Source organism: Lathamus discolor, chromosome 3 (assembly GCF_037157495.1).
Source record: "Lathamus discolor isolate bLatDis1 chromosome 3, bLatDis1.hap1, whole genome shotgun sequence".
NCBI classification, from domain to species: domain Eukaryota; kingdom Metazoa; phylum Chordata; class Aves; order Psittaciformes; family Psittacidae; genus Lathamus; species Lathamus discolor.
This window is the reverse complement of record NC_088886.1, coordinates 124,045,630-124,071,562: the sequence shown is the minus strand read 5'-3', so window position 1 is coordinate 124,071,562 and position 25,933 is coordinate 124,045,630. Positions and strand designations below refer to the sequence as shown.

Below are 25,933 nucleotides of genomic sequence, written 5' to 3'. Positions count from 1 at the left end.
TCAAAATTAAATTCAACTACAACTCTTGGGCTTTTAGGTCACCCCTTGGTTCTCATACCAAAGCTTTGCTTTGGTAATCTCCTCATGGCCTCCATAACCACTTGAAAACCTCTGCTGAAGTGCAGAGCCTAGGCAGTGCTGGACTGAGACGGCACTTGCATCTGGCCAGCCAGGAGCAGAGTAGGGGAATAGGTGCTTGCATCTACCTGCACCTATCCTTGCACACATCTAAGTTCAGAAGAATATGCAGTTAAGAACTTGCAAGCTCCTGACTCCAGTTCGGGCATCAGTCTGATAGACCAATACTGTCAACAAACACCTTTTATCATGTGATCAGTCTGGGGAAGATCCACACTAACACCTACTCACTTTTCACAGAACCCTAGAATAGTTTGGGTTGGAAGGGACCTTGAAGATCATCTAGTTTCAAGGCCCCTGCCATGGGCAGGGACACCTTCCACTAGATCAGGTTGCTCAAAGCCCTGTCCAAACTGGCCTTGAACACTGCCAGGGATGGGGCAGCCACAGCTTCTCTGGGCAACCCGTGCCAGTGTCTCACCACCTTCACGGTAAAGAACTTCTTCCTAATAACTAATCTAAATCCCCTCCTCTTCCAGTTTAAAGCCATTCCCCCTTGTCTTATCCCCACATGCCCTTGTAAAATGCACCTCTACAGCTTTCTTGAAGGCCCCCTTTATGTACTGGGAGGCTGCCATAATCTTATTCAGTATGCATCATTCATTTCACTGTCCAGTTTAAAGCAAACATGTAACAGCTTAAGGCACACTGGAACAGAGAAGCTTGCTCTCTCATGTCACTGAGAATTATACTAAACTGCAAATCAAATATAGATTCACTGAGATCAAGAGGCAGCACTGACACATTAGGCAGCTTGTATTAGCACACACTGGCATAGGGCAATGCTTTAATTTTCCAATGAGCGTAGCTGATGTTAAGCGAGTTAATTCACAGCTACTGAGAGCGTCCACAGGCTCTAAACAAGTGTTATTTAAGTGTACTTCCCAGCAGACAATTAAATGTTAGCTGGCTAATATAACTAAGACAACAAGCTATCTACCAAACCAAACCTCCTGCTTATTCTCTTTTCAGGTCTAGAATCAGATGAGCAGGGACATCCAAATACTGATACAGTAATATGAAGCACAATGGCTTCATCAGTTCATACGTAATCCAAGCATGTTAGCTTGAGGAGATTTTAAACATACAGTTTTCCCCACAGACTTCTATCAGAATATGCTGTTTTCATCCACATCCTGAAAAGGAAGAATTTGTTTAACAGATTTAAATACGGAATTCATATACAGATTAAGTCCACATTGCTATTGTGTTTTATACAGCATACACTTACTACATCATGAAAGGTTTTTACAAGTCATGAGTGGTTGCATTACATGGGTCAAAGGCATCTCAAACAAGTGCCAGCAAAAATATTCAGCACTGATTCACCACATATCAGATCACTGTTCTATAATGGATTATGATTCCTTATGCATGCTGTTATTTTGTGACCTGGGCACAAAAATCACAGCAAAAATGTTCTGGAGAGCCAGATGTTACCCCAGAAGTCAAGCTGATGAAGGCCAAGTAACTTTGCTCCTTACAAAACAGCATTTGTTGCAAAACCAGGTTTAAGTACTAGAAAAAAAGGTTACATTTCATTAACAACTGAGAAACTTTTATTATAAACCTAGCATAATATAAGCCTGAATTCTAAGGGTGAGGTTCCAATGTATAAGCTAAGAAGGAAGAAAAGCTACTGAAGTAAGATTGTAATGAAAACATGCGCTTTAATCAGGAGTTTCAAAATGTTAAAGTATGGCAGACTTATCCATCATAGTCCAGAGAAAACAGCATAGTCTATTTACTGGATGGCTCCACAACGCCTTATGTAAGTATTACCTCTAATCCCGATAGATACATCACATCTGTAGGGGTGTGTGCATATAAATGGCACAACACACAAACATATTACACACAGTCACATAATACGAGTATACACATTCTGTGGAGCAATTTCTTATATTATATTGCACTAGCTTTTACCATTTCAAGTAAACTGAGAAAATGGGCTTATATTACAAACTGCTTTCAATGCAAAGGATACTAAAAGGCTATGTGTGTAAAGCAAAGATTCATTTTAAGGAAATCTAGCCCAGCACCATGATGATTCTCTGCACGCTAACATGGGGTAAAAGCCATTTTCTCACACTGCGTACACTAAAAACATTTGGGCTCTCATAGCTCTGTAGCATCAAATTCAAAACAAACAAAATGATGGCTACTATTTTGGAAACACAGCTAAGACACAGAGATCCTTTTTGTTCTAACAGAATTACATCAAGTGAACAGTGAAGTCCACCAGATGCCATTTTTGATCTGTTACATTATTTTTCCTAAAACTACGTTTAAAAGAGTTCCTCTGTGCATTTAGTCTCAGTTTGACTTATTTAGGAATATTCTTCGGCTAAAAGGCTGACCTCCTACAAGGTCATACAAGACATGGTGTTATTCAAGATTCCATAAGCCTGAAAATGAAATCCTGAGGCCTGGTTCCCTGGTAGCTTAGCTCTTCATAGAGTCCATGAGACACAAATCTGCTGTAGGAATATTGTAAGAGTGCTAGAGAAACCTCTGAACCAGAAAGGCAAAGGCCTGCAGCTTGGGAAGATTAAAACAGTTTGCCATTCAAAAACATTTCTGCAAACACCCTCTTTGCCGCTGCTACTGTAACAGGCTGTGACCAGCAGTGTTTATTGTCCAACACCAGTGAAGATGAACAATGCCATTCAGCTCACTAAGAGTCTTTGGGAGTGCTTTTACAGTGAAGCGTCTGTCCCAGAGTTGCTCAAATCAGCCTGATGCTAGACAGGAAATTAAAACTCCAGGAGAGATTTGAGAGGTCTCATGGCATCACACTGCAAAGGGGCCCAATTTCATTTCTTCTGAAGTGTTTGCTTTCCTGTCTATCACTGCTCCTCCCTACAGACATCACAGCAGTATTTTACCCCAACTTGCTCTGGGCTTTACTGATAGATCCAATTTCCTTATAAAAGTGACATCATTGATATTTCTTAATAAATGTCATCTAGGACTACTAGTTAAAGTAGCAAATACATCTTAGTTGGCTATCTGAGCACATGAAGAATTGCTGACCTGCAGCTTTCTCTCTCATCTCTTTCTTCCTCATCTTCTGGTGTAATTGAGAATCAGTTTCTCAGTCAGTTTCAGGAAAAAATCTGATCCCAAACTTTTTTGATTTGGATACCACCAGACTTCACCTGCAAACCAGTGGTGGCAATCGAGAAAGGGCCCTAGCCCTAGGAATTCTGAGGGGAACTTCATGCAAATGACAGCAACATAAGTACTCTCCTGGGCTTTTTGATTCACTGCAATGGTTCTAGTTTCCTATCAAGTCCCATTCACTGTCTGTACCCAAGGGCAGCTTGAGCAAATTCAGTAATGAGTGGGACAGTTGAAAGAAAAAGTTTTCCCAGTTACATAAATGTAAGGCAGAACATCATGTACACATGACACAAGGCTGCCCATAATGTGGTTTGTAAGAGAATACTGTAGGAATATTTCATTGACAGAGAAGACAGTCAGGCTATCTGGCACAAAGGAAAAATTTCTTCTTCCCTGAGATTAGCAGTCCAGATGACAATCAGGCAATACAGATATTGTTATTTACGGTTAAGATCAGGGCTTGGCTGATTAACAGGATAACAGGCAATGTCACTGGCCCTTCAGCTCAGGAGGCCTTGTTCCCCTGCAGCTTGTGCAAGCTGCTCCTAAATGTTAAGATCCTGTGTGCCCTCACAGATGATTCCACCCCCTCAGATACTGAGTACTCATGTTTAATAAAAGTTTCCATTCACCTGAGCCTTGGACAGGAGGCTTTGACCAGAGCCAAATCAGAAGCCTCATTCTAATTTCCATTCTCAAGCTGATGGCTCTTTTCCAAGATCAAAGTATTTTCCCACACAGAGCCCAAGTCTGTCATCCAAATTCAATAAGCACTTCACCTAAGTAAGGATTGCACAATAATTTTGTTGGCAATATTAGTGATAGCATGGTGAAGTTACTGACCTATTGTCCTCAGACCAGCCATCACAGTATTTGCATTGCCACTGAATTACTTTTCAGTAACTAACTGGCTTTTGTAAAATGATTTCATCAAATCAACCATTTTCCAGGGAAAAATTAGACTGAATACCCTGTTACAGAGAGAAATAAACCAAGGCAGAGGAAACCTGAGTACACTGCAGAAGGTTAGATGTTACTGCACTCAAAATGAGAACTCAGTTATCTGAAATCCTGATTTGTGCCCTCCCCATTGATATGCTCTGCTTGGGCAAAAAGCATCGAGCCATCCATATGTGCGGAAATTACTACCAGATGCTCTCCTTGCGCTAGCACCATGTCCCACCCAGGTCACCACGCAGTGATGTGTCTACCCAATGGCTTTTGCTCAGTATGTAGGACAAATGTCTTTCACCTCTCTTCTAGAACTGCTTGCAGGAAGTAAATTTTCATTTGCATGCAGGGTAAACACCCAATAAGTATACACAGTCTTTAAAACAAGACAAATATTTACCCACAACACCCTGCAGATCACCTTATTTTAAGCATAAAGCTTGACAATAATTTTGACTGTACATAGTTCACGGCTACCATGAGAAGCTTAAATGGTTTCTGCCTTGAGAGGGTATCACATTTTGTCAGTGACACTCTGTAACATCAACGGCGTGTTCCTCAAAGTATGTCATGTTTTTGTGATAAGAGAGCTTATGTTCAGCCACAGATGTCATTCTACAGAAGAACATAAACTGTTTTATGCACAACAGCATTTCCTTTGACTAAGTTTCTTTCTGACTTCGGTAGCTATAAACCATGATCAAGTTAAGTGTCATGTTAAGTGTGCTTAAGTACTCACCAAAAGTATATGCAAGCTTTATTAATAAAGCTGTACCATTCAGCTTGAAAGAAAGTTCTGGGACTAAATGCCACTTTTTGTTCTATTTCTCTACAGTTTCTTCACACTATAGGTCTGGGCCAGTTATGACCGTAACACATAGTGAATAGTAGCAATGAACAGATGATCACTGATAAAAAGATAATTTTGCTATTGACTGAAAATATAATCCATTTCTTGAACAGATCCTTTGCTACCATAGGATCAGAGTGACTAATTGCTATGCAGCAGCCACATGCTTTCCCAACTGACAGAGGTCGTTTACATACTTCACCATCAGCATGAGAAAGCTTGATTTACCTGCATCCCCTCAAAGGTAAAATACAGACAGAACAGCATGACCATCAAACACACAGATGCTACTTACATTAAATGAGTTACTGAATGCTACATTAAAGGCAGCATTCAGTAACTCAAATCTGGGTGAGAACCACATTAGCTGCAGGACTACATTTCTTGGGGGAAAGAGTCCCTGCCTCTGCAAGTAATTGAGTACCAGCATCACTGTTGCACCATGCCATCTGGAGAATTATATATGGGCCAGACTACGCCTGCAATGATTCCTCAGTACCAAAAATAAAATGTGCTCTTGTCAGCTTTCAGGAGCTGAGCTGATTGCACTGGTGGTCTAAGATCCAGATTCTACTGAAAAGTTACCTTATTTTACACTTTTTACAGGCCTGTTGTAGTATTTTGATCATGTGAAGATTGAACTGATTCTTCTCCCTCTCCCCTGTAACCCCAACTGCCATCTTCATTTTTAGGTTGTGACAGCATTTACGATGCATGGTCTGCTTTGCTCTTAGAAAAATCACAGATCTTGAACACTGCCATAATACCTTCCATGAGGGCAGAATCTTTTGATGCTTATATGAAACACCTTACTATTAAAAAAGGTACTTATTCCAAGTTACATACAGTCTCCAAAAAAGGAGGCCAATCTTTCAATTGCATTCTTCAGAAGATTTCACCTACCTCGGTTGGCCCTTGATAATCCAGTTTGCTACTAAAGAATTTATTAGTCTGTTAACTAAAGTCCTAGCAGAGATAATGGCCAATGATTGCTTATAAATCCTTTTCTGCAGTGTTTCTTCTAAAGCCTGTGGTTTGTACTATGCTCTTAATAAAATCATGGTACAGCAACGGCGTGATAAAATAAGGATAACCTGGGCATTCACTCTTAGTAGCCAAAGCTGGCTTAACTGTAATAATTTATTTGAAAGCTACAGGCATCAGAGGCAAATCCAAGTCACATGCAGGTTCAGTAAGTAGAATTTAGATTCAGTAATCTCTTGTCAGCCCAAGGCACTTGCTTGGGCATTGTGCAGCTCATGTTGAGTTTGGTGGATGTTTTGCCAGAGTTCTGCAAGTCTTTGAAAGAGACAGAAGGATGGACACCCTGCTGTGAACACGCGCTCCCCACATCCCACAGTGAATAGCTGATTTTTTCAGCTCTGCAGATACTCTGCACTCAATTTTGTATGCAGCAATGATGACCCCTAATGGTGGAAGATTTCTTCACTGAGCAATAGGCAGAGATTTTGCTTTTCAATGCGCAATTCTACTTACATTAATTACAACTCCCTCTCGCAGACCATGAGCACAGTAAACTGCTTGAGGTTTACTTGAGCTGTAATAGAGAAGCGGCTTCTTCGCCTGTTTAATTCTTTCTGGCTTTGTTCATGGAGGCATCAAAATGGAAAGGCATATTCCAGATCTAAGTCCAAGATTTAAAGTAACCTTTTTTTTTCTGAGGCTGACTATCTTGCAGAAGCAAATTTCAGTCACAGTGGTGTGAATAATCCGTGCAGAAAACCCTCACAGAAGAGTATGAGACATTTTTCTTTAGAATCAATCAGCTGTATGTGAGAAAGCAGCATGAACCAAAAAGCTTCTCTGAAGCTTTGTGTCAGCTATCAGATAATGCTGCTGTTCCAGCACCTTTGATCCCTAATGATCTTTTCATCGGAAATCAAATAATCACTAAAAATAAATCTTATTTCCCAAATCATAAAATAATCTGTCATTCTACCATTAATTCAACATTTTAAGTGCATATAGAGTGAGAAAAATGCAGGCAATTTTTACATTCTGAAATGCTTAAATATTTGTTTAGGTTATTTTGGGTGGGGGTTTTTTGCTTGTTTTTTTTGGGTGGTTTTTTTTTGGTGGTGGAGGTTTTTTTTAATCCAAGTACATCTCAAAGCCTTTTAACTCTTACCAGAATCTATTTCTACATCTGGGCTGAGAAGAGAAGGTGGTTTTAAATTGTGTTACAGATGCCAGGTACATAAAACTAAGTCTCACTTTTCTCTTGGGAAAGATGAGTATCACCATCTGGCCCGTTTTAGCTTGCCTGACACTTGCATCTTCAGCAAGATAAAGAACAACATAACTGTATAACCCAGGCCTGACCTAAATGTGTCAACTTTTATCCAGGTTGAGATAAACACACAGCTCTTAAAAGAAAAGAGTTGAGAGTCCCTGGCAGCTTCCTGATTTGTTTACTTTCTTTCAACAATGTAATAAATGTGCTAGATTTCATTCAGTCTACAAAGCACAGAGCCTTCACCTAAATAAACAAAAACCTAGAGATATTTCCAGACTGCTCAAGAAAAAGTACATTTTCAAACTGTTACCTCTTTTTGCACAGTATTAGTAAAGTCACACAACTAAGTACCTACTAGAAAAAAATATATGAAGTCATGCTTCAGAAATGTGTTTTAATGAACTGGCAGTTTGTTTTGGACAGTAAGGTATGTAAAATCAATTTCTTAAGAACAGAATCTAGTAACTGAATTTTTCATTACCTTTACGGCCATTTTTTATTGTGTTTTTTTTATTTTCCTTTTTCTTACTTTTTTTTTCTTTGAACAACAATAATTACTGCAAATACTTCATCACCCTGGCTTACCTTTCTCACATCTGAGCTCTTTGGTTCTGTTGTCCAAGTTATAATTCTAGATACAGCAAGTCTTGTCTCACTAGAGTTCACAAAGTCTGTTGGATCCATCTGTCTTGCCAAGGACTCAATATACTTCAGGATAGCAACTTTCACCTGAGAATTGAAAAGGGATTTGTTAGGCTCAGAAGCTGGCAAAGATGGATTTATCCCACGATAAACAGATACTACTACAGATTGACAAGACTTATGTCATGAGGAAAAATCAAAATATCCCTGTGACATGTCTTTGTGTCGTGTGCTTCAAAAATTAAAAGCAATTTTCTACACAGGATAAATTCTGTGTAGTAAGAGCCTAGAATGGTATACAAGAACTGGCTTGAAATACGTATGTCTACTTGTGTGTTTGTGTAAACAAATCAGGACCCTACCATGCTGGTTTCACCAGTGATTACTGTTCCAGATGCCAAACCATAGCTTTTGGTCTTAATCAAATACCTGACAGAGTCCCAAAAGATCAAAAATTTCGGAGATTAAAGAACAGGAGTCATTTGGTATCCTGTACATTCCTGTCTTTGGAAGATAAACATGTGTGATTTCTAAAGTTTAAATAGTCTTCCTATAGTCTTGATACAGCAACCTCCTGAAAAACAGTCTGCAAAACAATATCCCTTTGGGAGGATTCAGTAACAGAAAGCTCTGATGGTTTTTTTCTCCAAACCCTGCAAGTGTTGTGTCTGATCTGTGCATCAAGCACTTGTTAAGGTATGCCCAGGGTCCAGTCATTCAGACAATCTGGTCCTTCTGTCCTGCACAGCCAGGTTTTATTCCCACCAAGACCAGGGTGAAGAGGAATTTTCTGTATACAAACTTAAATATGTCCCAGTGTGCTGAAAGCCCAGCTCTTACAGGGTCCTATTGTAAAGATATTTAGATTTATTAAAACTGAGAAGGAGTTAAGTACCAATGTAACTTCTGTGTCATGCAGGTACTTACAATTAGTCATCTTAACATGAGCTCTATGCTTTATGATATGCCTGACATGGCAAGCTTAGAAAACCTTCTTGATGCTTTATTGAAAAGGCTTTTGATACTGACCTTCAGGTTTGGTGTTTGGGTCTGATCTACAATAAACCTCATCAAAATGTTAAATTGTTGATCAAACGGAAAAGAATCCCTGTCAAAGGAAAAAAAGGCAAAAATGTAATGCAACATAAATTTTCAGGACTAAATTAACTCTATATGTTAAAGCTTACACAAAAGATTTCAACACCTTTAATAATTTTCTCTTTAACTTTCTATCTACCAGAGAAACTCCAAGTCTAAGGATTAGCTGACTAAATACTGGAGAAGACTGCTAAGTAAATACCTTCATACACTGTTACCTTACCTACCCTCTGTACACTTAACCCAGCTTTTGGCACATCTGTCCATTTCATCTTCATTTCAGGCTATGCTTTGTTCCCTTATCTCTAGTAGCAGCCTGGTGTTTAAGCTGTCCTCAGAATTCATACCTAGTTTTGATTTCTCTCTATTTCCCTATCTATCATATTTTTTCCCTGGATTACTTTTTTTTTTTTTTTTTAATTATCCTGTTTCCAGGATTAGCTGAACTTGATTGCAACAGTGTCCTGTGCTGGACATCCTTAGAAAGGACACTGACTACAGAACTGCTGTGCACATTGCAGTAGCATTCAAGGTCTTATCCTGACATTACCCTTATTTGCTGTTTGAACCGTATGAAAGATGCTCTGAACTTTCTGGTAAATATGAATACTGCAAATATTCTCCCCCATCAATCAAAACCAAAATTGATATCTAAGCACATGCACATCAAAAAAAACCTCACCCAAATTAACAAAATCACTGACACATTTTAAATGTTATACTTTACAGTTACCTATTTAGAAAAGAGACAGGCCTTTTTAATTCAATGCCTGAAATATTGTGACATAACTTTGCTCTCCTTTATTCTGGTATTCATCAAGATTAAGCCCTCAAAATATATAGCACTACTGTGTTTCTAAAATGTTCATCAGATGCCCTTCTGTAATCCTGCAAAAACCTTCATAGTATTTGCCATCTAATACTCTACCTGGTGACATCCAGAGCTTTTTGAACTTTCGCCTGCACAGACCCCAGCAAATCTGCTCCCATTTTCTTTAGCAACTGTGTCAGGAGAACAAAAAGCCAATCCTGCAAGTCATCTTTATGAATGATGATGAAATCAACCAGGGTTTCCAGAAACATGCTAAAGACCTATAAACAAAACAGGTGTCACAAAAAGGAACACAGTGCTTTAAATAAAAATTATCAAGGGGAGGGCTTTACAGTCTGGGTTTCAGGATGATTTTGTTATAGACAGCTCCATGAATGAATGATTTTAGTGACTATATGACTGGGGGAAAAAAATGAAAAGAAAAAAAAAAGAAAAAATCAGACAAGACACGTCTAAAACGTGTCGTACTAAAATATCACATGAAACAAATGAAGGAAGGGGGTAGAATACACTTACTCTCTGTTGTGAATTCCACGGCAAAGCAGGCCATGCAACAAAACAAACCACTCGTTAGCACACATAGTGATCAAGGCTAGTTGTCCAGATGCAGTTTGCAAACAGATAAAGGATGCATTCACTGGAAGTTTACATTTTCTTGAATCCCTTCTCAGAGTTACTTAAAATATTATATACCTTGTGTCAGACCCAGTCTCAGTCATGAAAGTAACATGTTTATATATGCTTAGATGTAAAAATCTGGGTATGTTTAACACCACAACTAATGTGTTTGTAGCAATAATTCTACAGATGCAGGTGACAGATCACTGCGAAGGACATAATTTGAGTCCAGTGTGTAAGAAACCCCACCTTACACAGGAATTGGAACTATCTTGCAAAGATCTACACCTTCACCCTTTCCACAACACATACTGAACCTTTGAAAACCAAAACATTAAGACCTTACAAGGTAGGAACTCCCACACTCAGCAAGGCCTGTGGGACAGCTGATCGGGACTATAACTATGGCCAAAAATGCACAGTTAGAGCAAGACCTTCCTGTGACAGGCAACTGCACCTGCCCATGGCATTTCCACCTGACAACTGGTTATTAAAACTGGTTTACCAAGTAGCCTGAAATACAAATATTTGTACAACTTATGCTTTCTCAAACTGTATTTAACCTAACAGCAGATGTTTTTACTCAGCCACTACTGGTTGCCTTCAACCAGCAAACCTCCTCAGGAAAGGGCATGAAACTCCCTTTTCCCCTCTCCCTGCTCCCACTTATCTGCTGACAGAAGGCCACTGGGTCTGAACATGCCTGTGGGCCCAACCTCCCCATTTCCCTACCCTGCTGCTTTTTAAGAGACGTTTGTATGTTTATGCACTGGCCTTTAACTTCAAAGGTCAGTTCTATAAAGAAGGCAAAATAGCTATATTAAGGACTTAAATTACGAGATCCGGAACACTATCTTGGTGAGACCCCATACTGCTCCCAGGCGTACACAACATACAAACCCCAGTGATCATGATGCTGAACTCCAGTTCATTACCTTCACAGACCTCATTCTTGGTGTGCATCACCAAGACACTCTCTAGAGAACTATGGGTAAAACTGAACTTCTCACTCCAGGAGCTGACATGGGAGAGCTGCTCCTCAGGAAGCAAGGAGTAACCAGTTCATAGCAACATGAGCAACTGAGACACATCCCCTCTTTGTAAAACATAAAAATTAAGGAGACTTATAAACGCCCACTTCCCCAGCAGATCACAAATATGGACCATTCATCTTGGAATAGTGTCAAATGTGCACACACAGTAACGTAGGAGAACAAGCCAAATCTTTGCGATCTTACCTTGCTGTGAGGGTCAGCAAACATACGAGTAAATATTTCACATAGCCTTTTCAACTCGACTCGGCTGAAAGAAATACAACACAGTATTAATGCTAAAGCTTTAGTTTCAGAAAAAAATTAATAAATATTAACAGCTGAAAGATCTAACCTTCTTTATTTAAGTGATACTTAAGTCACACTTCCAAAAACTGTACCTAGGCAAAGCTTTAACTGGCATTCCAGTTTAATCGCTGGGATAACCAGTCTTATATTAAGAAATCTAATACACTTTTTTTTTTTTAATCATAAGCCAGACACTTGTATTTTCTCCTACTTTAACCTATTCCTATGTTCTGGATTGCAGAATACATCTTGAAATGCACACATTTTGGAAGTATTTATTTTCTGCCTTTCTTCAAGGTCACTGACTCACTGAACCGTGGGTCTTTTGCAGCCAAGGTTTCTCAAGTCTCTTTTGTTGTCAGGGAATTCAAATTTTCCAGTAAAATCAGGACTTTCACGCTGTTTGTGTATATACTGATCATAAATACTTTGGTCTAAATTTTCAGTTGCTTCAGTAAAATCAATCAAGAATCACACAATATTAACAAATACCAGAACTGACCCCGAAGTCTGACAGCAGGCACATGGAGTAGACAAATAAATGGAAATACAAAACAGATTAACAAGTGGGCAACCTAGTAAGTCAGAAGATAATTAAATGAAAGCACAACCTAAGTTCCTATTAGTAAGATTATTAGGTGTCAGTAATGCTCTTTTTATGTCACAGGCAAGAAGAATGATGTATGGGTCCCTTTCATAAGATACTGAGTTTGAGTCAAATGCAGAACTGTGTGATGCCAAAGCTCTTATTTACAATGTATTGAAAATACAAGTCCTAGTTTTCCTGCAAGGCAAACTGCCAAAGGATGCAGAAATTTTGTTTGTTTACTGTGCACACAAACTCAGGTAACATTTCCTGCTTACTATGCATGCAATTAGATATTTTCCACCATTACTATGAAACCAGAGCAACTACAGAAATGCACACGGATTGCTCAGAAAACAACCATTCAGGTGTTAACTACAGGTACTCTCTTAGCAGAAAGACATTAATTCTACAGTCCACCACCATACCTCTCCCTCTCTCAAAATAAGCTTCAAATAACAGACCAGAATATGCCATTAGTCTACAGCTTTTTTACCTTGTTTATAATTAATACAGGGGTGTCCCTGCCCATGGCAGGGGGCTAGAACTAGATGATCTTGAGGTCCTTTCCAACCCTAACTAATCTATGATTAAAGGCTAACCAAATTTTAAAAGGGCGTAAACCAAATGGCTTGATGTAGAGGAAAAAGTCTTTGTAACAACGCCACAGCAAGCTGTCAGCTTCATTCAGCGTGAGACTGCACAGCCCCAAAATTACAACAATGCTCTCCTGAATTGCAGATCGCAGCTCTCTGAACAAACCCCTAGTTATTACACTAATGAATTTTCTTTCTGGCCACAGGTTACATGATAGAGCAAGTGTAAGTGTGTCTCTCTTCAAAAGCTGAAGGACCCAAGGTAACAATGCAAGTACTAAACTGAAAGAGGCAGTGGAAGAACATTTCCTTAAGGGACTTGTTGGCCTTGTTTTATTTAGAAGACCTTAAGGGGAGCACTTAAGAGAACTAGGCCACATGAAACTGTAAGAAACAAAAAGGATAGGTAAGCGCCACACCACTTTGCATGCACATCTTTCTAGATATGCAAATCCCAGCTAATATAAGATCAACCATCTTTCAGTTCAGAGCACTAAAGGAAACCTAGCCACATCTCAGCCTGTTACTAATTTGTTATACCACAACAGAAGATATCAGGTTTATTTAGAAGACAGACTTGCCCCTTGGACTAATGACCTTGATGATGATCTGCAAGATGCCGTGGGAACAAACAGGATGATAAAATCTAATCATTAGAACAGGCACCAGATCAACCCTGAACCAAGGAGGAAGCAGACCAAAGGCAAACCAAAATGAAATATAATCTAGAGAACTAGAACCAGTTTCACATTAAAAAATAACCCTGCAGAGGTGTAGTTTCTGCGACAGGTTTATAAACTATTCAGGATCAAAGCTAAGAAAACTTGCAAGCTTGAGGGACTAGTGACAGCAGTATAGTTTAAACACTGCAGCCACCAGGGTTGAAAACAATTCTACCAGCATTTCTGCTAAGAGCTACAGATCTGGACAAATAGCTCATCACCCATACTTCTCAGCATTTCCTCTCTTGGAAAAGCAGCACTCAAAACCTTTGTTATAAATCCTCACACACTTTTGTGGCAAAATCAAAGTCTCACCCAACCATATGAGGTGCCAGCTTTCTCCAGACAGTTCGTCAAAATGAAAAAAAAAAAAGGAAGGGAAAAAAAAAAGAAAAAAAAAAGGCAGCACACATGAAGGAAGCATCTTTAAAAGACTTGTAAATAGACAACATCAAAAAGCTTCTCTGATGTAGGGACTCTAACTACCCGTATTAAAAACCTGTAGCACTTCCCACTTAAGGACTATACCACGTCACGTAAAGTTCTAGAATATTTTTATGATAGCAAAAGAATAACCTTTTCAAGGCCTGCTCTCCATACATTTCCTTCAGCCTGTTAACATGAGCTATCAAGTATTTTCAGCCAGTGTAAAGGCCTTTTAAAATGGAAAGAATTGCATAAATCCAAGTAGGTATCTATAAACCATACAACCACCACTTATAAACTTGGTCATAATTTAAGTACATAATATTCATAACAGGAAAATAAAGTGCCAGAGCTCTTTGTGAATGTTATCTTCAAAGGAGTCAAAAGATAATCAACTTGTTTCCAAACACTTTCACCATAAACTAAGGGCAAAAACCTATGGCCTGAGAGCCAGCTGACTTCAGTTCATGTGACCTCTGGCCATAAAAAGTCTCCATACAACTACTGAGTAGTTCTAAGATCTGCTGTAATGTGCGACATGCCAATGGTGTTGGAAGGGTTTATGTGGCTTTCAACAAAGGAAAAAGGTCTCTCTCCTACCACAAGCAAATTTTCAGAGTACACCTATTTCACTGCCCTAAGAAACTTCTCTCTACAAACCACACCATTTACAGAAGCCTCAAATATCTAAGATTTTTCAAGAGTTATAAGTAATATCTATAATTACATCCGACAGACTTCATAAAGAGTCAAAGTATACCCACCATAAGCATTATCTGATCTCAGCTTTGAAAGACACACACACATTTTAGAGTAAATGCGGTGAGTGTTCGCTTTGCCAACTGAATTGCTGGGAGAAAAACTGAAGGTTCAGACTAATGTAAATGCATTCAAAGGGTGGTACTGCTTTTACAATACCATCATTGTGGGAAACGTCACTGTGCTGCAACAAGCACCTGCCACTGGAAGCCTTCACGAAACAGAAGGCTAAGAGAAGACAGCATGCTTACCTGAGTCCTTTCTAAATTGCTGCTACAAATTTAACACAAATTATACTGATGACATAGCACAACTTTTTCCAAAAGTCCCAAATTGTGGCGACAAAGCCTTCATAGCTGTGAAAGATACTATCTGTCTCCATAAGGCAGGTACATATTACTGACATCTGACTATAGCCCTCTTTCATGAATGGCTGAATTATAAAATCCATCAAGGTCACCTCAGTGTCCGCTGACTTTTCAGTAAGTTCTGAAGACCTATGAGCCCCTCTTTCCTTTCAGACCAGTTGGAGCTGGCACAGTGGTTCAGAACCTCAGCCACGTCTTCAGTCTGCCGCAGGTAGTGTGGAATGCCCCCATTCCTGGAACCATAGGAGCGCTCTGAGCAAGCACTTGATGCATCACTGTTAGCGTCATCATCGGAGTACATCCCATAGGGTTCATATCTTCTTCTCACTGGCTTTTTCTGGAAAAGGGGAAATTCAGACTTAGTAAGTTATATATAGTTACATCAGTGCCAAAAGAAAAACATTCTACCCATAATCACTAAAATGAAGACTAACGCTACTGCTATAGTGACGTGTTTTACAGATGTCACCACACACTGCCTGCTTACCTTTCACAGTAGAGCAAGACAGATCCCATTGATTTCAATGAGACTATTCAAGTGACTAAGGGGAGCAGCACTTGCCTTCCCCAGCATGAAAGCTAGGTATCTATACCCAGTGAAATTAGCTACTGGTAATCATATGTTGTTTTATTGTCGATAACAGTCAGTTCCATTGTTACAGATTCTATGATGATACAAACTCTACTTCAAGAAAAAAAAAAAAAGGAAGAAAGAGATGAAAGAATCTGTGCTGACATGCACAGTCACTTTGATATCGATAATAAAGTGGCTCTAGAAATGCACTGGGATACAGGGGATGACAATTTCTCTGTTAGTTTGGGCTAGGATTTTTCCAGAGGCTGCTATGGGAGTTAAGTACTCAAATCCCACTAATTTCCATAGCATGGCATTAGAGGACCTGATTCCCTTAGGTACCATGTTTGAGAACCTCGATTCTTAAGAAGAGATACTAAAATAATTATAGTAGCAAAACAAATTGTATGCTATACCACAAAACAAAATCTTAAATGAACTTTAACAGAACAGGACTGATATATCAGATAAACGAGAGTCTGTATTCTACAGTGTTTGCTACAGAATTCCTTTCAGCATGAAGTCCTGCAGCTCTTGGGACTTACAAAGCCAGCAGAGTTTTGCTTCCACAAGGACTGCAGGTTTGAAGTGTGGAAATTAACACAAGTGCAGTATCATGGGTGTTAGCAACAGGGTGGGGCAAGTTGGAAAGTAGAAATAAAAAGTCAAGTAAGCACTAGTACCTTGCTCCTGGAGTCTCCTAACAGCTGTAGGCAGGAAAATATTGAAGGGTGGGAAAAAGCATAGAGAATTATGTCAGAAGCTTATGTAGGGTTTGTTTTTGCAACAAAAACGTATAGCAAATGTGTCTTAGCAAATTAAAATACAGTATATGCAAAATAAAAGTGGGTATAATAACGCCTGTGTTTATCTCTAATCTGTTGCTTTACCCTTATAGCCTACAATTTCCACTAGGGAGCCTGGAAGTGAGATTATACGTTAATAGGTTTTTTGATGGTAGATCTATATACAGCAACTCTCTGCTTACCTTTTAGAAATGCTGCTCTGGGAGATACCAGAAGTTTTCATAATGATTTATATCCCCATATATTATCAGTAGCATTTGATTTTTAGAGTCTTGGAAAGAAATTCTGATGTCAGGAAACCACTATCTACAGTGTACCACATTTAATCAACTTCACTTGACCAAGGTCTCTTTCAACCTGCAGCTCTTACACCACATTTTTTTTGAAGTTCAGCTTCTTTCAAGACACACTGGCTGCCACCCCTGGCTTAAAGGCCTTACTTAATAGCATAGTTTCCATCACCCTTTGAGCTCTTCTGACAGATCCAAGCACTGATTCCCAGTATAGACACTGCAGGTTTACGCCAAGTCCAGCTCTCGAGACAGACTGGATCCAATGGGAACTGTACATGGAGAGTAGAGGTCACAAAAAGACCAACCGTGTCCTGCTTAAACTGAGTATTTAGCTGAAGCCATCTCTGGGGAAGTTATTTTCATTTCTTACTACAGAGAAAATAATGCTTCTCTGAAAACAAGACTGCTGGGTAAGAGCTGGCATCACTTCACTCTCTCAAAAGAAGCCTAAGGAGCATTTGTAAATTGCCTGTTGTGAGAAGAGCAAATCAGGATGATGGGAAAGAAGGGGACAACAGGATCATGTTGCACCCCCTAAAGCCATATGAATTCAGATTGATCAACCAAGTCAGCAGCTTAGTTTCCAGCTAAAGATTTCCCTTTAAAGTGTTCAACCCTTTCAGATTTTAACATTCCAGTATAATGTTTTTTAGTTTAAAAGAGTGGAATATTTAAAAGGGAACTGTAAGTCTACCTGAATATTAAGTTACACGGAAAGAGACATCAGTGATCAGCAGTGAATTGAAACACTGTGACCCCCTCCTCCACCAAGAAACCTGTACTGAGCAGCTGCTCACATTCAGGAATATAGCCTGATTTCATTTACACAGGCAAGCCATCATCTATAATTGAACTGCTCCAGTGGCAAATTTGAGATGCTGAGAGCAGAAATTTGTTCACAAGCTGTTATGTTTGGTAATGAAAATGCCCACTAATGATTCAGCCCACTAAATGCAACAGTGCCATCTATTATACACTGTCCTACCTTTACATTAGTCACATATTCTTTTCTCTTGAATAACAGATCTTGGAAAAAGTGGCATTTGTCTAAGAGTACTCTAATAATCATCTAGAAATGGGGGTGACATGAACTGGGTGATAATCAAATATAAAAAGGAAAACGTTTGCCATCCTTAGGGAAGGTGAACTACGAAATGGAGAACAGACACCTATCACAAACTCTGGAGACATGGTTCATTCTCCATAGAGATCTGAGATACCTGTCTCAAGACACATTCGGAAGTCCTCCCCTCAGGTCTTGAGCTGGAGATGACCCAAGGTATACCAGTACCCAGCTAATGCTGTACAATAATTGCTCCTGTCTTTACACATCCTCTCTACTCCAAATACTGAAGGTAAATCCACAGGCTTAACACTTGTCTTCTGAAGAGCAGAAAACCCTTTCTGGGTTCTAGCCAAGAGATGTTATAATACAGTAAGACTGTACAGGACAATAATTTTTTTTTAAATTACAATGAATTTACTTGGAAATGCACTGAATAAAAGTACTAGCAGCAAACTTGACAAATTACTTCAGTTTAACTGCGTGAGATGGTACCTATTACAGGCAAGCCAAGTTATGAGCTGATTCAAGTATCTAGACAGGTGCAAATAACACAGGGCAGGAACTTGAGAAATTCTTAGTTCTTTTCTAAACCAGATAAGGAATCAACACTAATAGAGAACACTTTTTCTGACAAAGTCATCATACAGGTAATGGGACTGATGGAAATCCCTGATCCTGCAGGTGCTGAGCACCCCCCTACAGTGCCACATGCATCATCTGACAGCCAAGTGAAAGACTAACAGCTGATTCGACCCATCCTGCAGCTCTAGCACCAAGCCACTGTGATCTGTTTGACAACAACTGTGGAGAAGTTACATGAAATAAGGAAACAAACATTGCTGCCAATATACCCAAAGACAAAACAGCAAAAGGTAACTAACTCTACAGCATCAGACACTGGCACAATAAGAACAAAACTATTTAGAAAGAGGAGAACATACGTACAGGTAACTTTAAGCCACTTTCCGGTGTTGGAAGCATTTTGTATTTTTCCTCTTACCAGTGCATCGGCCACAGCAGCCTCCAGATCTGTGCTTGTGCTCAGGACTCGCATGGCATTCATAGAAGCAGGCATCCTGCCTGGTTGTCCGAGTCCAAACCGGTCTGCACAAAAGACAACATTGAAAAGGGTTGTTAAATGAATTCACATTCACTTGGAATCCTAATCAGGTGCCGAGTAGCTTTCCCCACAGGCTCTGGGAACTTGCAGTGCTTTTCCATTAAACACACTTTTATCCACAGCTCTAGAAAGTTTGCCATTAGAGTAAGAAATAAACTATTGTTTGCTGGGCCCCAGAGACAATTTTGGATCCTGGGGGCAGCTGCTTTGGGTGTTTTTTTTTATGCCGGGAAGCAGAGTGTCTACTTTGTTTCTTTTTTAACACAGAAGTTGTTTCCAAGTTTTATTTTAATGTCAGAGGCAGACACGCCAGTCCCAGTCTGGCGCACCCGGGAATCAAGAGAAACCTTCTCATTAACTTTAGAGAGACAGAATCGTGCCCAGTGTCAGAACATGTTAATACCTGAGCATTCATCTATCCTGCAGCTTTTTCTCAGGCAAGGATGTAAGGGTAGTAGCACCAGATTGCCTATCTTATGTCTCAAGGCTTGATTAACCAGTAGAATATCCCCCTAGGCACCACGGTATAAAAATAAGGTTTATTATATGCTTGTGAAGTGCCTCCAATTTTTATGTTGTTCTTGATAAGCATTTTAAATGCCATTTAAAAGCTCTATGATACTCAAAATAGATTTTTTGGATCAAAGAGTATCAATCTTTCTCTCTTAGAATTTGATGGCAAAGCACTCAGTGGCATCTGAAGCAAGAGGACTGAGTCTAAAATGTCATTTACACTCCTCATAATGATTAGTTTGCTTTATCATTTGCCCAGTCTACCAAAAAAGTTACCGAAATTAATTTCTTTGGGCAAAGGCCAACTCAGAAAGGCATGCTAGCAGGAATATGACAGGATCTGTGACTTGAGGAGCACATGCCAGGCTCTCACAGAACAGTCCTCCTAGATGGGCTCTGGATTATAAGCAAAGAGAAACTGGTTTTGGCATTCCAAGATTCTGTTCCCACATGGGCCTGTCTTTCCTCAAGAAGGACTAGGAACATTACCCCTGGGACACACCTTACACCTCTGCCCCCTGCACCCACACATGCTACTAAGAGTATTGCCAGCAAATTCAGTGTTTGCAAATCAAGCTGCATGAACCCATTTAATAGACCTTCAGCTGATCCACATTGGAGGCAAACATCAAGCAGCAAGATAGAGGGATCAAGTCACATAGGTCTTTTATTCGTTCATCTATATTTAATTTAATTAAGGGAAACCACTGCTTATCAAAATGCCTAACTGCATCATGGACTGGGGTCAAACATGATCTGCAGCACCTTACTGTATTTTTCAGGAAAAACACTGTGCTTATCACAGAACTTCATTGCTTTCTTCTTTATAAACCTACTGCACTTATATAGATTTTAAGGAATTAGTTCACATTGATATGCATAATTTAAATCGGAGAATGAAGTTTGCCAGTCTACTGTCCTAATTCCAAAGCTTTACCCAAATGTTTCAGAGATTAAAACTCCCAAGGGGATATTTTTTTAAATCTGAAGTATTGAGGAAAAACAACCCTGAAGATTAGTATTTAATTCAGAGAGAAGTGTTACCTATCAAAATTTACTGTTTCTCAGAGTTACGTACCCAGACAAGACATTTCTGATTCACAACAAAAGCACATCTTCTACAAAACACATTACAAAGAAAACAAAAGCCAAACCAAAACAAAAACAATCTTAGAACTACTGCCAGAAAGTAATCAAATCATGACATTTCACAAAGAAATAAAAGTTTTATGTGTTATTACTATCCCCTTTTTTAATGCACTCAGGTTGAAGAATCATTTCAAATATTTAGATGAAACAGTACTTCATCCCTAAAATGGAAAGGTCCACATACTTCAAATAGGAGCAAAGAAGATGATAGTGCATTAGGTCTGATTGAAACTAAAGTCACTACTACAGAGATGTACAGAAGGCAAGTTTTTTCTCCCAAGTGTACAAGATATTTGGTACAGTACAAGGGCTGTAAATGTTAAGTTCTGGACTCAGCTTCATATTTAAACCCTATTCAATGACATTACTCAAGTTTACTCTGATCAGATTTTGGATTTAACTTTCGAAATAACATCAAAAAATATCATTGTCATTTGTTTTCACATAAATTTAGTATTACATTAGAAAAGGGGAGATAGTTTGTTTGGTTTTTCTTTTTTTAAATGAAGAACAGAATGACAAAGTAATTCAGTTGTAAATCAATTAAACACCCAGCATAAAGAAACAAATTTGAGCTTTTTTAACAAATAAAGTAAGTATGGCACGCTGGCTTTTATCTCGCTCCATGGCTATCAGGAATTTTCTGAAATACTTCTTTCAGTGACCTTTAAATTCGTAACACCCAAGTCACTCAGGGCTTCTCCCCAAGACACTGCTGCCATACCTGTGTGCAGGAGTTAGACCTCAGGACAGACCTCAGCATATCCCTACAGGGGGCTTGGAACACATTTGGCTCTTTTCTTGCCCAATGTTACTGGACAAGAAACAAACAGAATATACTCTGGCCAAATTCCCAGAATATACATGGCCACATGTCTCCCCGGCCAGATTCACGACATTTGTTATAAACTTGATGAAAATTTGCAATCACCATTTTTAGCCTGATTTTGCCATTTTTAGTGAGATTTTTGACACAGGTAAGCATACAGAATTTAACTATGCTTTGCACCAAAGCACAGGAGTCAAGCATCAAATTATTATCACAGGAAGTCGAATGCAAACAAAGCTTAAATCTGTATCACAGTTTGAGGTATTTGAAACGTTTTCAGTTATTTTTGTTAAATACAAATTTGGCTTGTTACTTTGAAAAATGCCAGTCAAATCAGCTTGCATCATTTCTGCTGAGCAGCCTGATGAGGGAAATGTTTTGAGAGTTCTAGTTAAGTGACAGCCATTTAACTAGACTTAGGAGAAACAGTATTTTTCACTCTGTACCTGAAGGGTATTAGTAACTTTCAGTATCACTAAATCTTTATACAATTTCAGCCTCCAAGAAAACACTGAAGCCCTAATCTTCTACATCATCTTTCTCCCCACAATTAAGTCTTATTGTCCCAAAGCTAGCAGCCCTCATTCATTTCTAAGACTTTCAGTGAAATATCCTCATTCAAAAGGGAGTTACAGGTTCTCCACAAGTACGACTCCAGCACAGGAATGGGGAAGAAGCAACTGGAATCTGCAGATTTTTCTCATTATATGTAAGCATTAGTCTCCTGATGCCAAAACCCCATGAAATTACAGGAATAGTTTTTTCAACAACTTCTGTGTACTTTGGACAGGGCCTTCAGATTTATATGAAGGATGGATCAGCAGTGTATGCTCCAAAGTTCATTTTGGAAGCTCACGAGGTGTTTAATTCTTGTTGTTCTTGTGTATTTTTGAGAGGATCCCACAAATACTTTCAGTAACAGAGACAGGAGTCCAGAATATTTAGTAATAAATGGGATGCAACCCACTGGGATCCGGTCCTAGGCATTGGGAACTGCACCACTGCTAAAGAGGAAATATAAACAGAAATTGGAAGTTCTCTGCATCAGTCAGGATTTAGCCCATGCTGCACAACTGATCCAATTTACAGGAAAATTGAGAAAGCCCTGGATCACCCTTTGTATATCCACTGTTCACAATGTTCCTCAAGTACATAAAATTAAAAACATCCAATAACTGAAATTCAAACCAAAAAGCCACGTTGAACAAAAACGGAACAGAAAGCCCCACAGCGATGAGAAGCACATGCCAAGTGCTAGCTGATGCACGTGATGGCAAATGTTAAGATGGTGTAAAACAAGACTACGTATAAGAAGCGGATTCATGCAGTTAGCGCTTGTTCACCTGACTGCCCAACAGAATCAGCAGTGGAGAGAGCACTAGTGGACCTGGAATGACGTCGAGAAGCTGCAAGTAGAAGGAATGGCAACACCCACAGGATTAACACACATTTAACCCGAGACAGAAAATGCCACAATCCAAAGGGGATGCGAGACCGCTACTGGTAAAGGTGTTTCATAGTGACAGGGAAATGATGCTGTATATGAATGCGTAACAGATACGGTGCAAGCCCCACAGCAACACCTCCATCTGTAGCTTCTCCCTTATCCCCCATGACTGTAAACACAATGCATGACAAAACTCATCTGTAACAGTCCCAAACCCAGTGCAGTTCAGCAAAAAAACCCCAGTGCACATCAGTCACATTCCAGAACCACAGATCTGGAAGACGGCCATTGTGAGAACATGGAGCACATAACTACAGAGCAGGATTTAGATATGTCTAATCTAAACCCTGAAGTGAAGCCATGATGAATGCATAAGAATTGTGCTTGCAGATATTTTTCCACAACATTCTAGCCTATGCATAAAAAAGCAACGTCAACAAAGAGAATGAATAACCACATAAGTAGAAAGAGTCATACAGGGAGGTCAGCCAACCACTGCCTACAGGTCCTTGGGTTGGGTTTCTTTTCCAAGTGAACACACGTACACACATATCGTAGCTGTTGCTACTACCAAAAGTCTCTTGCTTTTAACAAACTTTGCATACATGTTTCTTGAATCAGAGTATGTACATGCACAGTAATCAGAACTGCATGACTGTACACCCATCTAGAATTACACGACATGTATACAAATTGTTAACAGCAACAGAGCACATACAGTAGCAGAAGAGCTGAAGCCAAATATAGTTCCCACTTCAATTCCCAGTTGTCAGCAGCACATAAATCACAAAATGCCTTTGGAGAGGTTTTCAGTTCATGGAGTCAGCATAAAGGTGAGTCTTTCATGAAAGCAAATGGAAAACTGGTTCAGCCATTTCCAAATCACAGAAATCTAGTTTTTCTGCAGAGGCCTTCCCTGCGTCTAGCAATGACATGCTCACCTAGCTCAAAGCAACTGACCCAAGCAACTGATTGCCCATTTGAGCAACTCATCACCCCTGAAGGCCTTGTTGCTTTAACATCTAGTATTGTCAAGAAACTGAAAAAAATAAAGAAGAATCACCTTCTAATACAAATAGGCTTTGTCAATTATGCATATACGTGTGCAGCAGAAAAAAAGAAAAGTCTTCTGTTCAAGGCAAAGCATTCATAAACACAGATACTAACATTATAAAACAGGAATCAGCAAAGTGAGAAAAATACAATTTCATTTTTTTCCCAGCTGTGAGAGCTTGACTAGAAGCTGTACAGAATATGCAATGTGGTCTTTACCCATGGAGAACACATGCATTTATTCAAGAGAACAATCCACCGACACCATAAATAACTCATGAAAGATTTGCAGGATCAGTGCAGGATCATGGACTGAACCTCACAATTAAGATTCTGAGCTCGCAATTGCTTTCTCTCAAGCCATCCGCTGTGCCCCTGTGGACGTCACTGCAAGATCAAGGCCCATGAAGAAACAGGAATAACAAAAACAAAAACAAAACAAAAAAATCACATCTCTGCAAGGAGGCCGTGTGTAGGGTGACTTTTCACTGGTGTTTCCTAACTTATGAAGCCAGAAACTTGGTGCACAGACATGCATACCTGCACAGCAGCCCCGGAATAAAGCAAGGTCAGGATATCAGTGTTGACATTGACCATAATACTGTTAAGTGCAAGAATCCTGTTGTTTATACATAGTTAGCTTAGGTATAATTCCCTAATATAGATGTTAAACTTCATGAGCAAAAATAGACCGTGCATAGTAGGATTATATTATCTTAGAATTAATGTAAGATTAACTGGGTTCTAGAAATACTATAATAGAGTAATATAGTTTTGGCTTAAATTAACAATACAAATTTCCTTCAGATGAATTACACACTACATAATTAACAAGTTCATGAACGTGTTTGAGCTTAAAGCATTTCAATGAAAATACAAAAAAGAAAGACAATAGGATAACAACCATATTGGGTTACTATTGTATTGATACACTTCCCCATGTTACCTTAATGACTTAATAAAAATGTATTTCTAGAAATGCATTAATCTTCAGACAATTAAATACAGTGAGCCAAAATAATGGTTGTTAGAAACAGTGTAACAGACACCTGTAACTGAAATTATACAGACAGTGTACGAGTCAGACTCAGTAGAGATGGTGGCATTCAAAACTCACTAACTGTGATTCTGGTATTTTTCAGAACAAGAGCTCAAGACAGTATTTCAATCAATGTATTTTCAATAAACAAAACAGCACAATGACATAGAACACTGATGAATTAACCCTGCTTATACATGTTGACTGAAGAAAAAAAGCTTCATCCAATATGGAAGCTAGGCAGGGAACTATAATAACCAAGATGCAATCGTGCACCTACTATGCGTTTATGGCTCTGGTATCAAATCAGCTTCATTTAATCAATTAAAGTTCAACTATTTCAAGATGAACTCCTCCTATTTTCCACCCAAAATTGCGATATTACAAATAACACAAACAGATTATTTAATAGCTCAAAAGAATGAATTTTTGAAACCAAAAGCCTCTTAATATTAACTTGGAGAATCCACTCTACATTATTTATATCAACAGGATTTTTACCAATGATTTCACACGGAGGAAGGCAACCAGCCTCTGCATTTGATAGCCGAATCAAAAATTATAACATCTACACTAAAGGATTATTTAAAATACAATATATTAAATATGAGAAGCAAACAGAAAATTTTGCCCATTTGTCTATATTTTTCATAAGCTTTTTTCCCTATTGAATAAATTAGCAGAATTAAGCCCAAAATGCTATGCTCCATTTACACAACACCTGTATTTTGTTAC

The 25,933-nt window shown here is 39.1% G+C and overlaps 1 protein-coding gene across 1 annotated transcript in view; it reads right to left on the bottom strand.

Annotated features, from left to right (window-relative positions):
• The window catches only part of CLASP1 (cytoplasmic linker associated protein 1), a 179,966-nt gene that overhangs the window by 37,704 nt on the left and 116,329 nt on the right, over positions 1-25,933 (bottom strand). The window contains exons 23-29 of the mRNA XM_065671467.1: positions 19,049-19,152; positions 16,567-16,590; positions 15,402-15,646; positions 11,751-11,814; positions 9,991-10,154; positions 8,994-9,072; positions 7,908-8,051 (exon numbers count right to left, since the gene is read on the bottom strand). Of these exons, the coding sequence (XP_065527539.1) occupies positions 7,908-8,051; positions 8,994-9,072; positions 9,991-10,154; positions 11,751-11,814; positions 15,402-15,646; positions 16,567-16,590; positions 19,049-19,152 (824 nt within the window). The remainder of the gene's footprint in view (positions 1-7,907; positions 8,052-8,993; positions 9,073-9,990; positions 10,155-11,750; positions 11,815-15,401; positions 15,647-16,566; positions 16,591-19,048; positions 19,153-25,933) is intronic.